This window comes from Ochotona princeps, chromosome 18 (genome assembly GCF_030435755.1).
Source record: "Ochotona princeps isolate mOchPri1 chromosome 18, mOchPri1.hap1, whole genome shotgun sequence".
In the NCBI taxonomy this organism is placed as follows: Eukaryota; Metazoa; Chordata; class Mammalia; order Lagomorpha; family Ochotonidae; genus Ochotona; species Ochotona princeps.
The window spans coordinates 644,456-663,902 of NC_080849.1; the positions used below are offsets into that span (position 1 = coordinate 644,456).

A 19,447-nucleotide genomic window follows, 5' to 3' on the forward strand; every position below is an offset into this window, starting at 1 on the left:
GTGGGTATTGGTTTTTGTGAACCCCGGGGGTGGGAATTATGACGGGGCTCAGGTCGCCTGGCCTGGGTCTCGGGGCCAATCTACTAGGTGGGTGCCAGGTTCGTGAACCCCAGGGGTGGGGGAATCTGGCAGGGCTTGGGTCTCCTGGCCTGGGTCCCAGGGCCCACATTCTAGGTAGAGGTGGGTGTCAGTTTTGTGAGTCCCAAGGGTGGGGGAGCTGGTGATGCTTGGGATGCCTGGCCCAGGTACTTGGACTCGCCTGCAAGAACATGTTCTACTTAATGAAAAAGGTGGAGCAGTGGACACAGGCCCTGTTACAAAAGGAAAATGAATATGGCAGCACATTTGGTGCTGTAGCAGAAAAAGGAGAATAGAACAAACTGAACAACTGCCTCACACAAACGGTGACAGCAAAAAATGTCAGTGAGAGGAGCCACTGGACACTGGGAGGGTGACGTCATCCTCGGATCTGTGAAATCAGCAGCACTGCAGAACTAAACCACTCGGGCAGAACCCTCGGAATGTGTCCACATGGAGACTCTGGTGGGTCTGAGGCAGCGGTTCCTCGTGTCTGCGAGTTGGGACCTGTGGAAAGCCATTAGTGGTTTCCCCCCTTTGTCTCTCCCCTTCACCCAGGAACAACAAAAAGAAATAGCAAATTTGGAAGCAATGGTTTCACCCAATTTTTGCTAAACCTCGATCGTTCCCACCCCGATCAACCATGGAATCTTTATTTTAAAATTAAAAAAATAAAATTCTAGTAGTGTCCGGAAACATGCGAATTTGATAAAAGACAAACTTACAGATTCAAGCTATGCAAACCACAAACAGAATAAATAGGAAGCAATCCATACCAAGACCCACAATAATCAAGTGACTGAAAACAAAAGACAGAAACCTGGGGGCAGCAAGCAAAGAGACCGCTCATCCAAGGAGAACAGTTCATCTGCACTAACCTTCCATCAGGATCATGGAAGCTACAAGTCACTTGCGTGCCCAAATTCCAGACAGCGGTGCCCTATTCCTGCCACACATACCCCTGAAACACAGATCCAACCAAACCGCATAGCTTTATTCCTATGTTTGATTTACAAATTGGGCTCGGGTAGCAATAAAATAGGGCAAGTATATAACAATATGCTGTAATGACACTGCCAGCATCATCACTCCTGAGCTTTGGGGCCGTGACTAAAAAAGAGCTCCTTCAACACAAGCACCAAGAGACTGTGACATTCAACACTATGCCAGGGCAACAACCAAGGCAGCAGCACAGCAGACGTGATGCACGGGACACGGAGGCCACATGGACCACACGGACAGACAGACGTGATGCACGGGACACAGAGGCCACATGGACCACACAGACAGACAGACAGACGTGATGCACGGGACACGGAGGCCACACGGACCACACAGACAGACGTAATGCACGGGACACGGAGGCCACACAGACCACACTGACACAGAGAGACTGCAGTGCATTCACCACAGCCCTCAGGACAGCATTTCCTGGACACTGAGCATCTGCTGCCCAGTTTTCCATAGCTGTGTCAACTATCCATCTCTGGATTTTACACCACACTGAGGGAAGCAGACCCCAGGAACAGGGCCCAGGTGATGTTGCTGGCAACACGAGCCTTTCCGGTAAAGGGAACAAAGAGTGTCTATTTCCTCAGGCTGACCCTAACAGACTGGCTAGAGGAGTTAGGAAGCAGCACAAAAATAAGGAACTTGAGGATATCAAGAAATAAGATAACAACAGAAAGGACAAAATATATGGGTCAATACAACAGGCTTTCTTTCCTAAGTTCCTAAATGATGTTTGAGAGCTATGACAAAAAGCATAAAAATGTCTGGCATGTGGCTCAGATTGTAAGGAAAATGTTCCCATGCCTCTACATGTATAGTTTACATGTAAGTTCAGAACAGAATTACAGTACCAACAAGGCAGAGAAAGGGATGTAAAAGGGTGGCCACTGTGGCACGTGTGTGAAACTGAATGTGACACCAGTTGCCACGTGGGGACTGGTAATGTCACAGGAAGCAGCTGGCAGCATCCCAAGAACTGCTTCTGGAGTGAACGGCTGGGAGGGAAAGTGAGGAGGCGTGATGTCACAGCACCTCACCACACACCTGCTGCTACCTGCTAACCATGTAGTGCGTGTGCGTACACAAGTGCCACCATGACAGAAGCAAACCAAACTCAAAAGTCACGTGGAAAAGACTGGAGCAATGGCTCAACTACCTAATCCTCCGCCTGAGTGCTGGCATCCCATTTGGGAACCTGTTCATGACCTAGCTGCCCTGCATCCCATCCAGCTCCCTGCCTGTGGCCAGTCAGGACAGCCCAAGCCTCGGGACCCTGCGCCCACATGGGAGACCCGGAAGAGCTCCTGGCTCCTGGCTTCGGATTGGCTCAGCTCCAGCCTTTGTAGCCACTTGGGGAGTGAACCCTCAGACAGACGGAGGATCTTCCTCTCTGTCTCTGCTCCTCTCTGTATATCTGCCTTTCCAATAAAAAGAAATAAATCTTTAAAAGAGAAAGACAAGCTGAACTATATAGTAAGAACAGAGAAAAGAGCCCAATACTGCACAGCAGTTTGTGGAAGTTACAAGCATCAGATTCAACTTTCATACATCTGCAAATCAAACAGACAACAGAATGTGGGGACTTCAGCAATCACACAGCTTTAGGAATAACAGCAAACAACGCCACAAAGCTGGCAAGAGACAAACACCAAAAGCCAAAAACACAAAATCGAAACAAAGACACATAATAAGTAAACTCTGCAGACCAAACAAACAGGAACACTAGGGAGCAGAGAGACAGAAAGGACACGTGAGAGACACAGGAAGGACACATGTGAGAGACACAGGAAGGACACATGTGAGAGGCAGAAGCCTGAGGGAAGGCAGGTCCCCACAGGTACCAGGTGCAAGCAGAGCTAACACGTCAGTCAGCAGTGCACAGCCACTGGTATTTAGGGGGAAATAACATTTTCAGATAAAGAAACTGAAGGATCGGTTATAGTAAGATGTTTTAATAGATATAAATAATAGACACCGTGAGGACGGAAGGAAAATAAAGGGGAGAACTGTGGATACAAACCACAGACAGCTCTGTGCGCTATCCAGCTCCCATCTGCCTAAAACACGAACAGTACAATCTGATACTGAGGGTTGAAGTGTGACACACCTGCACACCACAGTACACCAACGGTGACACACAGGAGACACCCGAAACCACACACCTGGTGACAGAGGAGACTGCTGAAACCACAGACACAACAGGAAAACACTCAATGAAACCTCACCAAGGGACAGAAACACAGGAAGGACAGTAACATGAAGAATGGCATGCTTAAGTACCAACGTCTCAATAATTACCTAAATATAAATAGACCGGCCCGGTGCAGTAGCATAGTGGCTAGAGTCCTTGCCTTGAACACATGGGGATCCAATATAGGAACCGGTTCTAATCCCGGCAGCCCCACTTCCCATCCAGCTCCTGGGAAAGCCGCCGAGGACAGCCCAAAGCCTTGGGATCCTGCACCCGCATGGGAGACCCAGAGGAGGCTCCTGGCTCCTGGCTTCAGTTCAGTTCCAGCTGTTGCAGCCACTTGGGGAGTGAACCATCGGATGGAAGATCTTCCTCTCTGTCTCCTCCTCTCTGTATATCTGCCTTTCCAATAAAAATAAATAAATCTTTAAAAAATATATAAATGGACCAAACATGGCAATCAAAATATGTGGGCAGCAGATGAAAACACAAATCTGTCAACATTCCTTCACTTGGAATCCACACAGGTAGGTGGGAAGCTACCATGCAAACCCTGACCAGGAGAGCGTGGTCACTTTGAAGACCAACAGCAACTTAAAGAACAGCCTAAGGCAGACCCTGTGGCATAGTACATTAAGCCTCTGCCTGCAACACCATATCCTATCCAGCTGGGAGAGTGGCATATGACCCAAGTTCTTGGGACCCTGCACCCACCTGGGAAACCCAGGGGAAGACTCCTGGCTCCTCTGCCCTTGTGGCCATCTAGGGAGTCAACGAGTGGATGGAAGATCTCTGTCTCTAGGCCTCTCTGGCTCTGCCTTTCAAATAAATAAAACAAACCTTTTTTTAAAATAAAAGACAGGGTGGACAATCCAGTGTGTCCACACAGGGTAGAGCGCTTCAAAGTACATAAAGCAAACACAGATGGATTCAAACTCTGGTGGGCTCTGGCTTAGAAACAGGTGCCCCGTGACTAAAGAGCCGTCACCTAGAGGTGACCACTGAGAGTTCGTAGTGCGGCTGCTCTCAGAGACAGCCGTGGAGTCCACTTCACCCCAGCCACCAGCCTGTTGCAGCAGCTGCAGGAAAAGCAGACGAGCCAAGACCAGCCCCAGCCGGTAACATTGTAACACACAGCCAAGGTCTGTCTGTCGCTGCATCCCCAACAGAAGGCTCATGGCATGGCTCAGTGTACTGATTCTTCAGAGGCAATCAGCCTAGGGTGAACATTTAGTAAACTTCGGGAAGTGTCTTCCCAGAGATTGAAATCTCCATTTTAAATCAAAGATCTGAGCCTTTTAACTCAACTGTTCAGCCACCTGAGCCCACGGATTAAAGTCACCTGGACGAATTTCCACAGCCATTCCTACAAACACATGGCCGCAAGGGACAGTCCTGGGGGGTTACATGCCCCTTGCTGACAACAGTACTGGGGTCACACGATTTCACGTCCCCACCGGCGGACGGTCCTCGGGGCCCCGATCAGGTGTTGTCCACCACACCCTCGTCAGGGCCGGCGGCAGCGCCCACGAAGCCCCGGCGCCCCTCCGCCCGCCCGGCCTCCCAGCGAGGACCCCGGGGCTTGGGGGACGGGACCGGACGCCGCCGTTACCTGCCGCGCCGGTCGGCCCCCGGCCCGGACCCCGCCGCGCTGTAGTAGGCCGCGCGTCTGAGGTTGGGGGCGCCTGCCCCCGCGGCGTTGCGCACAGGGTACAGAGGAATCTGGTCTGCCATGCCCGGCCGTCCGGCAGCCTCGCACCCGGACACCGGCCGCGTCCTCCCCGACGGACCCTCAACTCCAACCGGTCCAGCCAGCCGCCCGCGCCCCGTCCCGCCCCCAGCGCGTCGCCGCCCGATGACGCCACCGAGCAGAGAAGGCGCGGCGGAGGGCGTGGCGCACACAGGCCACTCCCCCGACGCACGCCGGTTGGAGGTGAGCCCTACTCGGGGGCGTGGCCTTCAGAGGCCCAGCCCCGCCGCGCTTCGGGCCCTTGGGACCCCAGAGCGAGGGGCGTGGCTCTGCCAGGCTCTGCCCCCGGTGGCGGCAGTGCGCACGCGTGGGCGACTGACTTCCGGGGCGCCGCGCGTCAGGGAGAGCCTGGGCGAAGGCGAGGCGATGGGCTACCTTAGTGCAGCCGGGCGCGTAGGCCGTGCCCTGCCCGCGCTGCCCCTGGCCCCAGGCCCGCCTCGGAGCCCTCGGGGTCGGCGTCCGAGTTCGGCCGCCCGCGCCGCTGGCTCTGGTGGAATGAAACGGGAGACGTTCTCGCCTGCCCTGGCGTCGTGTCGGCCGGCCAGCCTCGGAGTCCACCTGGGCAGTCCCTCGGAGGACTGGCCTCTGCCCGACAGCAAGTCGGGGCTCGGTCTGCTCTCCCAGACAGCTGCCCTTCCTAACCACACGCCTAAAAACACGACCCCCCTTGGAGCTGGGTGACCGTGCCAAGTCCGCTCTCGGCTAGGTGGGTCCACGGGGCCCTGGCTGAAGTACCAGAAGGTGTCTGCACGCCCCACGTTGGGCGCCAGGGGAAATATTACCTGCAAAGCTTGGTGGGTTCGTTCCTCAGCTTTCTGTAGAAATGAAAAGCTAGGAATTGGCTACAGAGAAGTTTTACTTGCGAAGTGACCCGGTGAGCGAGAAGAGGAGGAAGGAAGGCGGACAAGCCTAGAAGGATCCAGGAGATGGCGTTGAGACCACCCAGGCCTGCTGAGGTTCGGCCACACCTAGGTGGGCGGCACCCATTTCCTGGCTGATTAAGAGACCACCAGTGGGGAACATCTTACCTGCAGGTTCCCGCCCAACAAGCAGGGGTCAGGGAAGGTTTAAAATCCCGAGGTCCTCCCTGGAACCTTTGGTGTCTTTCCTTCCCCTTTCGAGAGCCCACCTCCCGGCTTTCTCTCCCTGCCCACCTGGTTCCTTCGCAAATAAACTTTTTTGTCTGCAACAGATTCCCGACTTTTTATTTCTATACCAAGCTGAGGAAAGAGCCCACCGGGCATTTCTGGTAACAGTGTCTCCAGAAAAGAGAGAGAGCGAGCAGGGGTGTTCTGGAGGGTGATGGGGTTTTAAGGGTTGCCTTGCTCGTCTTTGGCCCAGAACCTGTGGGAAGACCTTTCCCACTGGTGGTCTCTCAGCCCATTAGGAAATGGCTGGCCAGTTCCTGCACTGTTTCCCGCCAGGAGTCAGAGGCTTGGGTGGTCTCACTGATAACATGCTTGTTCCTAATTCGTGATCTGAAACCTCCTGTGCATTCAGATTGTAAGGGTTATTTATGTTGAAAACAAAGATTTGTCTGCTGATTTACTCCCTGGGTGGACCGGGTGGGCCAGGTGGGCCAGGCGGGAGTCGAGAGCTTCTGGGGCTGCTACATGGTGCAGGAGTCCGAGAGCTTGGGCCATCCTCTGTTGCCTTCCCAGGCCATTAGCAGCGAGCTGGATGGGGAGCAGAGCAGCTGGGACTGGAACCACATGGATATGGGATGCAGGCACTGCAGGTGGCAGATTAGCATGCTGTGTTGCCACTGCCTCCCAATTTCAGGTTTTTATACAGAGTACTGTGTACTCAGTACCCTTGTGATATCGGTGGTATTCAGGGTTTCCTGGAGAACCAAGGAGCCTGGGGCCTGTTTGAGCCTCTCTAAGCCGTCACATGTAGAATCAGGGTTCTTGAGCCCAGTGCAAAAGCCTAGTGGCTAAATCCTCGTGTTAATGTCCAGGATCCCATGTGGGTGCCGGTTCGTATCCCAGCTGCTCCCTTTCCCATCCAGCTCCCTGCTTGTGGCCTGGGAAAGCAGTCAAAGATGGCCCAAAGCCTTGGAACCCTGCACCCACGTGGGAGACCCCAGAGATACTTCAGGCTTTGGATCAACTCAGCTTGAGCCATTGTGGCCACTTGGGGAGTGAACCAGCAGGCGAAAGATCTCTGTGTCTCTCCTCTCAGTAAATCTGACTTTCCAATAAAAATAGATAAAGAGGAATCAGGGTTCCTCAGAGAAGCAGTGTGTGAGGGCACCGCAGAGTTGGTGCAAAGGAAACACGAAGTCCAGAGGCCGGTGCTTTTCAGGATGTACGTTTCAGAACGTCTCAAAGCTCCTGGAATGACAGGCTTGAGAAAGTGCCAGCAGGCCTGGCTGTGCAGGCTGTGGTACCCGCCCCTCCCCTGCCCCCTGTGGGTGCTGTCCTTCCAGGCAAGCAATGGGGTACTGGTGCAGGCTGCAATTTTGGCCTCTGAGGACCCAGTGCAGCAGCTGGCGGTCTGTGCAGGTTCTTGGTGCACCATGAGATCCACACCCCTCAGTGAGGGCCCCCTGCTGGCTCCAGACTCTGAGAAGCAGTGTTCAGGGAGCTGCGTGGCCATGCCATAGCCCCGGCTGGCTATCACAGAAGGCCTGCCAGCCCCAGCGCTGGGCACCCTTGCTGTTGGGGCAAGGCGGTGAGGGGAGAGTGGGGCAGGCTGCTCACTCCCTTGGCAGCAGCAAATAGAGCAAAGACACTCTAGTGTTGAGAAAGCTGCTGGCCGCCAAGCTCCCCCTCACACCCGCACTTCCTTGGCAGCCCAGCGCCTTCGACCGCTACAGGCTGTCTGTGGTGAAGGCACCGAGGTAGACTCCTTCAGCTGCCTTTCTTCACTTCAGATGTCCTGAAATAGTTTAGAGTGTAGGCTCCATAGGGAGGGAGGCAGGGATCTCTTTCTCTTCTTCAGTCGCCCTCCCACCCTCTTCCTGTCTTCACCTCAATGTAGTTTTCTGTTTCCAATCCAGGGCCCAGGCCACCTGGGCATTTGGAGGCTCTCCGTGAGATAAGTACCCTGTGGGCCCACAGTCTCCATGCAGTGCTTCACTCCCCAAGGGACGCATTGGGCAGGGCTAGGCCAGGCCGCAGCCCAGAGCCAAGAGCTCCATCCTGGCCTCAAAGCTCCGCAGGTGGTGTAGGAACGCTGCCACCCACATGGCAAGCTCCTGAAGGGGCAGAAGCAGCAGACCCAAGCCAAAGTGAGGGCCCTGCCTCTGGCCACAGCACAGCCCTTGTGGCTACCTGCCTATGGCAGACAGGGTGGACAGGGTGTCTTCCAGGTGTGTAGGAAGACCAAGTCTGAGTAAGATTCCCTTTGGGTCTTGTGGAGACTCCCTGCCCCAGCTGTTATGGTGTCCCCATGAGGGCATGGCCATGCCAATTTCTCACCATCCCCAGTCCTCACTACCGCTGGTTGGCAGATGGACATGGCCCTGAAGACCAGGGTTCTGAATAGAGAGTGTGGCACCCTGGGTCAGCCTGTCCAGCACTGTCTGGAATTTCATGTGGCCCAGCTCAAATGTCCATAGTCCAAGTCGCTAGGGCCAACCCAAAGGCAAGGCCTCTTCTGAGATAACCCTCGGAACCATCCAGAAAATCAAGGGAAATCAAAGGCTATTGAGGCTGGCCTGGCTGCAGCCACTGGACCCTGCTGTGGTAACACAGGCCCTGTGTCTTCCTCCAGGGTGCCCCTGCCCCGTGCCCAGCCACGTGACGTCCATCACCCAACATCCTCTCCACCTGTCAGCCAGCGGGCCCCAGCCCAGACAGACACAAGATGGGAGCCTGGCCTCCACCCCTGCCCAGCTTGCAGGCTCTACTTCCAGACTGTGACAGGACAAGTAGGATGCATGGCCAGCGTGGGCAGCTGTCACCTGCAGGTCTTCCCTGAGTATGTCTCACTGGGGTGGGTGTCTCATGACAGCACCCCAGGTCGGGACAGGCTCTGCACCCTCTGTCCTCAGACGCACTGGGGCTGGCAGAGTTTGCCTCAGCTGTGGGAGGCTGCGGCACCACTGGGAATCGTCAGGTGGCTGAGGGGAGCAGATGTCACAGTACTGGGCCTGCCCCCTGCTGTTGCTCTGTCTTGCTGTGAATGCCGTGTGTGTCCAAGTCATCTTCACCATCCAGGTGGCCATCATGCACATGTGCTGTTTCACAAAACCACTGGCCAGATTCAGAGCCTGGGCCAAGATGCAAAACAGCTTACCTCCTTGGCCGTTGCAGGTGTGCAACGTATGCTGCAGGTGTCGGCTTGCTAGATGGCTACCACCCTGCACGACTGACACACCAACTCCTGACCCCCTGCAGACTCTGGCTCCCACCTTCCCGTCGCTCAGGCACTGGCTACTGCACCCCTTCCCTCACCAGGGCTGGAACTTCCTCCAACCCACTCAGACATCACACCCTGCATGCCTGTAGAGGACCATGTGGTGTCACTGCTATCCAGCTCGTCCCCATGAACCCTGCGCTTTCTACAGCTCTGCTGCCACAGTTTGGCCTGACCCCCAGGCTCCCCTCCCTGTAGCTGAGACAGATGTGGACCCGCCTGGCGGCCTGGCTGTGCCCAGAAAGGAGAGCCCAGCAAAACCTGCAGGATTTGGCAAACTCCACTGCTGACTCCTGGAGCCGCCCTTGGCTGACCCTGGGAGGCTGGGTTCTGGGCTCTGGTTGGGCACCATTCTGGAGAGCTCTGAGGCTGAGCTTACCACAGTGTGTTCCAGGTGCTGTGCGTGCCCCTGCCTGTGGGCTCATGGCACCTCTTGGCTCCTGGTGGGCCTGTTGGACTCCCACCGCACTCAGGGCAAGGCTCCTGGATGAATCTTTCTGCGCACAGGAGGCATCTCAGATGACTACCCCTTTGCCTTCCCCTGAACCTGGCCAGTGTCCTGTGGAAACAGAGGCCTCGTGGGCCTCTGCCAGGAGGCACCTCTGCGAGTCACCAGGATGGAGGGAGGAGCCCAAGGAGGCACCCTTCATCTCTGGAAAGGCATCTCTGATTCCGGGGCAAGCCCGGAGCTGTGCCACCCTCTCCCAATCCATCATTCGTCCGCATCTTGCTCCCACCGGCCTCTTCTCCCATGGCAGCGCACCGTGTGCGCCCAAGAGCAGAAGCAGCAATTATTGATAATAACTTTATTGGGTGTAATTTGCATGTCTCTCCTGAAAGGAGCCATGCATTAAATACAAACACTCGCACTTGACCTTGCCCGGGTCCATTCCCTGCACAGCAGTGTCCCTTTCTTCCCAGGAAGGACTGGGACGATTTGTCACACAGAAATTACATTGCACTCACTGCTAACGGTCTTTTATCAGATAAATTATGTGTGTCTGTTATGATGGAGGTTTCACATTGTGCAAACCTGAGTTTGAGTTGAGACTAAAAGGAGAAACCCCTTTCTGTGGAGGACACACAGGCAGCTCCTGGCTGCACCTGTGCGGAGTCATGGCCGGGCTGGCTGTGCTGCAGCCAGCAGCATCACGTGGGTGTGGTGTGTGAGTGCGGGCTCACCTGCCCTTCTCCACGCCCCTGCACCCGGGCCCAGGAGGCCCCGAGTCACCGACTCGAGGGTTCACCACAGAAACCACACTTGTAGGAAGAACAAAGCTGTATTCCAAGGAGAGACACAGCAGCACTTTTCATGACTTTTCTGAGAACAGAAAACTTTCTGTCTGAAAATATTATGTGTGCTGTGGAAAACGGGCAAGTCGGAAGCGAAGGTGGAAACTGCACGTGTTCTTTGCCGGCAGGCGTGGGTCGTTGCATTGTCTTCACAGGTGTGTAGGACATCTTTATTCTTGCTTCATAAAACATCTTTGGGGGCCTGCGCTGTGGCATGGGTGAAGCTGCAGCCTGTGGTGCTGGCATCCCATATGGCGCATGTTCGAGTCCCAGCTGCTCTGCCTGCCTCTGTGGACTCAGCCAGCAAGGGCTGCACTGGAGAGGAAAGTGGCCCTTGCTGGGCTTGCCCTTCAGTCTTGCCCAGCTTTCCTGAGACCGCCCTTAGCCTCCTGCCTGCTCCAAGGCTGGCATTTACGGTGGGTTGTTAGCACCTTGTGTGATGATCCAGGAACAGCACCACCCCTCCCCAGAGATGGGCAGGCAGGGAAGGCCCAATGCCGCGCTCCTCAGTTCCAGGGGCTCAGCGGCCTCACCTGCCTCTTGCCAGGATGTGAAAGCACGGGAAGGCTGCGTGCAGCCCTCACACCACCCCTGCCTAAAAGGTTCCTGTTGACTCCTACGCTCTGAGGAACAGGGGAGGGCTGTGTCCACCTACAGGCCCCATGCCTGACAGCTACTCCGCTGCCACCCCTCGCCCTCATCATGTTGCTTGTGTCCTTAATGAAGGGATTAGTAACAGACTCAACATAGTTTCACTGGGATGCTATAAGTCTTTCCTCCTCCTCCTCCTCCTTCTTTACATTTATTGTTGCTTGAAAGAAAGAGCTACAGAGAGAGGGAGAGGCAGGGAAAAAGAAAGCTCTTCCATCCCCAGTTTCACTCTCCAAATGCTCCCAGTGGTTGAAGCCAGAGCCAGCAGCAGACAAGCCCTCCGGCTGCTCAGAGAGCAGGCTGCTGTCTGTTTCTCTATAGCTGGTTAGGATTTACCAGACAATGTGTGCAGGGCAAGAGCCAGAATACTCAATGCAGGGTGCTGCCCACAGGTAGGTATAGGACATTCAAACTGATGTGTGTGTGCGCACACATATGTGCACACGCGTGTGCACATGTTTTAAATCAAAGCCAGGGCCAACCTGTGGGGAATGATCAGTGAAGGCTGAGTACTGCATGGCTGCCACACCAAGGGCACAGCCCGCTGCCACACCAAGGGCGCAGCCCGCTGCCACACCAAGGGCGCAGCCCGCCTCGGCGTATGCAGGACACATGTGGGGCCTGGGTGCCCATAGCTATGCAGACAGAGCAGGGTCTCCACACAGACCCCCCACTGACCCCAAAGGTCAGGATGTGTGGCCAGTGATGGTGGCTTTCCAGGTACCTGATGACACCACCAGGGGTGCCAGCCCAAGGCTTACACACTCCTAGCCAGGGAACATCTATCTGCCAAAGAGACAGTTAAGAGCACTCCATCTGAGCACCCAGGCTGGAAGAGTCCGTCCCAGTGGGATACACCCAATGGGTGCATCTTCCCAAGCTGAGAGCAGCGAGCAGAGAGTGGCGACTGGGGCTGAGGCATGGGGGAGAGCCACCCAAGGCCATGAGCATGCAGCCACAGCATATGTGTGCACGGTGTGAGAGCAGACGCAGCCCACCGAGCACAGTGCCAACACGTGCAGGCCTGACACACCCTGAGGTCATTGTTTATTCCAGCGTGGCCCAGCACTGCCCATTTGATCACACTCCGGACGGCTTGTTTGTTTACAGCCCAGTGGGTTTACACGAGGAAAATTGAATTTTCCTATTAATTGTGCTAAAGGACACACAGCTGCATGAGCCATTTCCTTTGTGTCAGGATGCAAAAATGCTCCCCCCATCCCCAGGATTCAGCTGGAAAAAAAAACCAACTAAAAGGCTTACCATGCTGCTTGGAGACATTTCTGGACAGAAAACGCAGACTTTAGTTCTTCCAGATGCTGTGAATTCTGCAGAGAGCCGTGAGCACAGAGAGGATGAGATGCAGTTTAGAATGTACCCTGTGTGTCAGTGTGGCCGGCTGTGGTGTACATGACACCCCGTGTGTCAGTGTGGCGGGCTGTGATGTGGTCTGGGGTCCCCTGGTGTGTGGGGGGGCCATGTTGTGGGAGGTGGTGCCCTGGTATGAGCATGGGCTGTGGTGTGCGGTGGGGTCCCTGGTGTATGTGTGGGCTGGGGTGTGGACTTGGGTCTCCTGGTATGTGTGGGGATTGTGGGGTCCCCTGGTGTGTGTGGGATCCTTGGCTGTCTGGCGCCTGCAGTGTGTACTGTGGTGCCTGGGGTTGCTGGGTCTGGAAGTCGTTGTGGAAAGAAGCATCCTTGGACTTTACAGTTTACATCTCCCAGTGGCCTTATTCAGCTGTGAGGCCAGGCAGTCCTGTGGGGACTGCGTCAGGCTCCAGTGTGCTGGGGCAGTTTTGTGACATGCCACCTGCTGGCCTGTTTTGCAGCTCCCCCCCCCCCCCCGGGGCTCTCTTCCTTGGCCACCCCAAGCCCTTTTATCAATTGCAGCCCCGACCCTGACATGCCAGGCTCTTGCCCAGCAGCCATAGCAGCTTCTTGCAGCCAAGTCCTCCCATCCTGAGGCCTCGCCTGCTGCTGCCCTGGTGCAGCTGCATGCCTGTCCAAGCACCACCAGGAGCCCGTCTGCAGGAAGCGGCCCAGCAGGTGCTGATCAGACCATAAGGGTCTGCAGCCCTGTGGCTGCTTCTGCTGACCCTCGACTGCCCACTGGCCCTGGAGGGCGGCACAGAGCATGGCCACCTGTACCTGCGGCTGCCTGGTCAGCTCCGACTGCCTGCTTTGTCCATGCCCACCAGCTGGCTACGGGAGGTGGCCGTGTGTGTCCCTTGATTCGGGTTGTCCCACGCCTGCTATTCCCCGCAGTCCAGCCTGCTCATGCAGCTGCTGGCGGGAGCGCTGAGGTCCTGCTGGCCAAATTCTCCTTGTAGCTTTTGGGATCCTCTCCTAGGATGTCTTTCTAGGTCAGGAGTCAGAGCACTTCCGATTTTATCATCAAGCAGACTAAACTGAATATGCAAACCTTCCCTTCAGGGCTTTTCTGTCTGAGCTTTCAGATGGTGGGCACCTGCCCTGCCTCCGACAGACTGGGTCCCCTCTGTGGAGCCAACTTGACATCTCTCCCCATGCCAGGTGCAGTGGCCCGCGAACCTCAGTGCCCAGGGCCCCACTGGGGCCCAGAAGAGCCGGTCAGTGTGTGAGCTGCCCTCCTGGCTCCACGCACCACCTTGCAGCGTGGGTGTTCCACGCTCGCTAAGTTCGTGTTCTGAACTCATGCCACACAGCTGCACATCATAATTTTCATCCTGTTTGTCTTTTAAAATTAATAACCCTTCACTGGACTTTGGACTGTGACTTCAGGAGATTCAAATGGTGAAGAAGATGACAGATTTCTTTTCAGATGTGCTTCAAGGAGTGGTAAACCATCATGAAGTCGGGGTGCTAATGTTGCAGGGTCTGTAGAGCCTGTGCTCTGGGGGCCAGCACTGGGGTGCAGTGGGTAAGGCCACTGCTAGTGATACCAGAATCCCACCCAGTGTAAGCCTGCTGCTCCACTTCCCACCCAGCTCCCTGCTGGTGCACCTGGGAAAGCAGCAGAGGATGAACAAGTCCTGGGTCCCTGCACTCACGTGGGAGACCCAGAGGAAGTTCCTGTCCCTGGCCTGACGCAGTGCTGGCTGGTGAGGGCACTGAGAGAGCGAACCAGGGGATGCAAGACCTCTTGCTCTCTCTCTCTGTAAGTCTGGCTTTCAAGGAAATAAATAAATCTTAAAGAAAACAAAATTAGAGTTGGTGCTCTGGAGGGAGGTGCCCGGATCCCAGGGTTTAAATTCTTGAGGGAAACCCTTCAAGTCGCATGTGAGGCACCGGTGGGATGTCACCCATGGCCAGGTGACACTGGCATGTGAGGGCTGTGTTTCCAGCGCAGCCCACACAGGCGAAAAGGGAAAGTGGCTCTGGGGCCCTGAGCCAGTTTCACAAGCTGCATGTCTAACTTGTCACCGGCAAGGAGGGAGCCAGATGCCATGGATGCAAGAGCACATGTTCAGCACCGACTCAGAGCAGGCACCGCACAGACTCCATCTCCATGCCATGGTCATGGAGTTCTCTCTACACCCCCAGCGGGGAAGCTGAGGTCATTCTGAGGCAGTTGGTGTACCAGCCCCCAAGGTGGGCTGGTAGACCTGGGCCTCGGAGTCCCAGCAACACGAGCGGTCCTGAGGGCCCGCCACTCCACACCCACACCATCTCCTCTTGCCCGGGGCAGGTGTCAGGGCCTGGCCCCAGCTGCCCGCCAGTGCTGCCAACTCAAGCAAGGCAGGGGAGGGCAAGCTCCCTTCTGCAACAACAACAAATCTCCAAATAAAAAAAATGCTCATGGGTGAATATTAATACTCATGGATTAAGAAAAACAAAAGGAGAAATTGCCTGGAATAAGGCGCAGATCGCCCTTTGATTCTGTCCACTGAGACGTGCAACCAATTACTCCACCCAGCCGCCATGTGGCCGGGCCCTGCCCGGGGTGCCCACCAGCCCAGCCAGGGCTCACTGCTCTCCACAGAAACTGGGACATGGCAGGACCCCAGTGTCACCAGGACACAGTAAGGTGGGATCATGTACCTGGTGTAAGACCCCATTCACAGACTCGGGGAGGGGATGGGAGGAGGTGGTGCTGCACTGGGTTACAGGAGGCCTTAGCATTACAAAGCGTGTGTGTGGACCGTGAATGGGACTGGAGGATGCTGCGTTAGGTAAAGCCAAGCAGAACACCGGAGATGGCTCAACCTCCCCTCATGCGGCTCTCAAGGTTGACGTGGAGCGGGGCTCACCTGAGGCAGGGAGGTGCAGAGGGGAAAAGGCATTTAGGGACAGACTGGGAGGGGGAGGCAGGACATGAATACAAGGGGCACGGGAAAGCAGGGCTGTCCCTGCCTCGCTTGTTCCGTCCTGTGAATCTAACATTAATCACAGAAATGTCAATGCTACCCAAACGTGCGCATGCCAGCACATGCCTGGTGGTCCTGGCTCACCATTGCCCCATGGGCCTGTATGCAGCTTCCTGGACCCCAGGTTCAAGCCTGGGACCCTGTCTCTGGCCTCCAAGTAACAGGCTCCTCCCGTGAAGCTGTGGGTCCGTTTCTCCAGCTTCTCCACCATTCAGGTGGGAAATGGCTTGGCATATTGGTAACTCCTCAAGTGCAGCCAGCTCCCAGGAATCCCAGGACCACAGCGAGGGCCCCACGGGGTGGCTGCGGGACCCTGGGAGCCCCTGGACCACAGCGAGGACCCTACGGGATGGCCGTAGGGACCCTGGAAGCCCCCAACACCACAGCGAGGACCCTACAGGGTGGCTGCGGGAACCCTAGCCCCTGGATCACAGCGAGCACCCTATGGGGCTACCCTACGGGGTGGCCGCGGGGACCCTGGGATCCCACTGGATCAATGGTCCAGGTGGGGATGGGGAGCACAGCCCTGACAGCTACTCTTCCTTCCCTTCGATGCTTCTGCTCCAAGGAGGGATACAGCAGGTCTTCCTGCACTGAGCCCCTCTCTGGTAGGCTTTTGTCTCCATGCTGGGCTCCTGTGGGCTCCCACGGGCTGTCACAGTCTGAGTTGGTGGCTGTGTTCTCCTGGCGCCCAAGGCAGTTAGCCCGGCCCTCCCTGATTTCAATGATACCTGCTGCTCATACCTGCTGCCTCCCACGCTGTATGCCCACAGGGGAAGCGTGGCTCCACCTCAGTTCCCTGTTGCCTTTGCGTAGCTGATGGTCAGCTCAAGGTTTGGGGTGCCCTCTTTGGGATGAGTGGGATCCCCGGTCTGCTGGCTCTCTCTAGCTGAGTTGGCCCCTTCTTCTGCCTCCTGTCCTGCCGGTGCACCTTGGCTCTGTCACACTGCATCACACTCCGTCACGGCCCTCGGGCGTCCTTTGGTCCCTTTTCTGTTTCCTGCCACAGTTTGGATGGGCAGTTTCACTCTGGTGTCGCTCTGCTGTGGCGCCCATTGACTGAGTTCTTCATTTTGCTTCCCAGAGCTTTTAGCTCTACTTTCTCCATTGCTTCCTCACTATATCCTGTTTCCTTGCTGGGAGTTACCATTAGCCCATTTGTCTTAAGTATATTTGTAATTGCCTGTTACATGGATTTTTTTGGTCATGGATGCTTTAAAGTTTTCTCAAAATTTTTTTGTAAGATTCATTTTACTTGACTTAAAAGAGAGGGAAGAAGAGACAGAGAGAGATCTGTCCACTGATTCACTCCCCAAGTGGCTGCAGTGGGAGCTGAGCTGATCCAAAGCCTGGAACCAGGAGCCTCTTCCAGGTCTCCCATGCAGGTGCAGGGTCCCAAGGCTTTGGGCCGTCCTCCACTGCTTTTCAGGCCACAAGCAGGGAGCTGGATGGGAAGTGGAGCAGCAGAGTATGAACCAGCACCCATATGGGATCCCAGCACAGCAGGTAGAGTATTAACCTGATATGCTATGGCACCAGCACCCTAAAGGTTTTTTTTTTTTTTTTTTAAGATTTATTTCTTGAGGTTGGTTCTGCGGCATAGTCGGTAAACCTGCTGCTTGCAATGCTGGATCCCACATGGACGCCAGTTCAAGTCCTGGCTGCTCCACTCCTAATCCAGCTTTCTGCTAATGCACCTCAGAAAGCAGCAGAGGGTGGCCCCAGTGCTCGGGCCTCTGAACCCACGTGGAAGACGCAAAAGAAGCTCCTGGCTTCTGGCCGACCCAGCTCTTGCAGTGGCAGCCATTTGCAGAGTGAACCAGTGGATGAGAGACCTTTCTCTTTCCTTCCTGTCAGTAGCTCTGATTTTCAAATAAAAACATAAATCTCAAGCACACGAAGCTGTCCACCTGACGGTCAGGAGGGAGCTGCTGGTCGCTGCTGCACCAGTCAGGGCTGACCAGGCCACAGGGGGAGGTGGTGACGGGGCTTCCAGCTGACGTTCGAGCTGTGTGTAGGCTGCCCAGTCTGAGTGCGGCGGGAACCAGGCCCAGGCAGGTGGCTCAGAAGACCAGCTGGGTGAGGCAGGCAGATCCAGCCATCCTGGTGTCTGTGGTGGCCTTGGCTGGTGACACTGTGATCATACCAACCCTAGCCAAGGCAGCCACCTGGGCTTTGGCATTTCCATGCGGTTCTGTGTGCAGCATCATTTGAAAGCAGCTGCTGGGGTGTCTGGAGGCCATTGGCTGCTCAGGCTTGGAGAGAAGTCGCTCAGGGTGCCGAGGGAGACGTCTTAGAGCTGTGGGCTGGTCCTTATGCAGAGCTGGCCTCTTGACACTGCCCAGGGGCCTGGGCCCTCCTGGAGCTGCAGCCCTGCCTCACGGCCCAGGGCGATTCATCATCAGGTCCCCATTGGTCCTGTGCCACGCGCTATGCTCCTCTGGCCTTCCTCACTGAAGACCCAAGTTAGGAATTGCTATTTGAGTCCTGCCCTCCCAGCCACATGGGAAGGTGATTTCTACCTGCATGCAGCTCATGGTCCCATGGGCCTGCCACCACGAACAACAGCCCTCTCGGCCATCTCTAGAAACAACCGATCTCTTTCTGAATCTCATGCTCCTGTCCACTCAGGCCTCAAGTCTGGTCACATTAACAATGCTTGCACACTTTCGTCTCACTGCCTGCTGGCTCATGGGCTCTCTGCAGAAACTCACAATGCAGCTGGCAAGCTGACACTCTCTGCCACCGTAGCAACAATGCTGCATTTTGCAAGTGGCTGCATGTTTGAACACCTCCTTACACTAATTCCAATACATTGTAGTTGAAATGAGACTTCTCACCCACTAGAAGGCTCCTGCCTCAAGAACTACGGGGTGGTGTTGTTAGTTCAGCAACAATTCTTACAGGAGGGAAGCTGGATTTCCCCGCGAGGCACACTCCATGCGCAAACCTGAAAGGACGAGACACTGAACAGGCGATGGGACGGCAGCAGAAACCAAACAGTGAACACAGCCGTGGGCGTCTCAGGACTGCGGGTGCTGCACGCCAGCAATGATCTGCCACATGACCCTCTCGAGGAGCCCATTTGCCCACTTCAAAGTGAGGAACTCGAGGCCCATGGCTGAATCACCTGTGGCTGCCCATCTGGACTGCGACCATCTGACCGTCACGTAGGCCCATGGCCCCTTAGTCGCTACTGACGCATGACATGGCCAGACCGAAGCGGCATATAGGAGGGAAGGCAGCCAACGGAGGCACTGGGGCACCTCCTGCAGATGCTGCCCGTGACCTGCTGGAGGGGGACCCCATGCTGCACACATGTGTGGCTGTTGCTGGGGACTCACGGCTCACCGAAGAGGGACAGGCCCCATGGGGCCCGAAGTTGATGCACATATGTTACAACTCATTTTCTGCAAACTGCAGCTCCGTTGGTGCGAAGCACACGCCCTAGAGCGGGGGAGGAGTCCATGTGAGCTGCCCTGATCAGTGCTGTGGTGGGTCGGCACGGAGGTCTTGGCCAGAACGCCAACAGGAAAAGCACATGGTGCAAGCCCTGGTGCAAGCCCTAGTGCAGAGCTCACGAAATAGCACCGTGACTTCCTAAGAAACCGTTCAGACCAAGCTCTGCCTGGGGCTGGTGCTCCAGGAACCTGGCACAGCGCTCACCTCCCAGCTCTGGTCCGGCGCTGCTGTTGGGGGCCTCTTGGGAGTGAGCCAGAGGATGAGAGAGCTCCCTCAGGCTCCCTCTCTGCTGCATTGCCT

General features: G+C 55.8%; 1 protein-coding gene across 4 annotated transcripts in view; it reads right to left on the reverse strand.

Annotated features, from left to right (window-relative positions):
- ATP9B (ATPase phospholipid transporting 9B (putative)) overlaps positions 1-19,447 on the reverse strand; it is a 198,368-nt gene that overhangs the window by 171,293 nt on the left and 7,628 nt on the right. For 2 of the 4 annotated variants that reach the window (XM_058677156.1, XM_058677154.1), the window contains exon 1: positions 4,893-5,136. In XM_058677156.1, coding sequence (XP_058533139.1) covers positions 4,893-5,014 — 122 coding nt within the window. In that variant the 5' untranslated portion in view covers positions 5,015-5,136. Of the gene's footprint in view, positions 1-4,892; positions 5,138-19,447 lie in introns of those variants that run through there. The other 2 variants (XM_058677155.1, XM_058677157.1) reach the window with 2 other exon arrangements.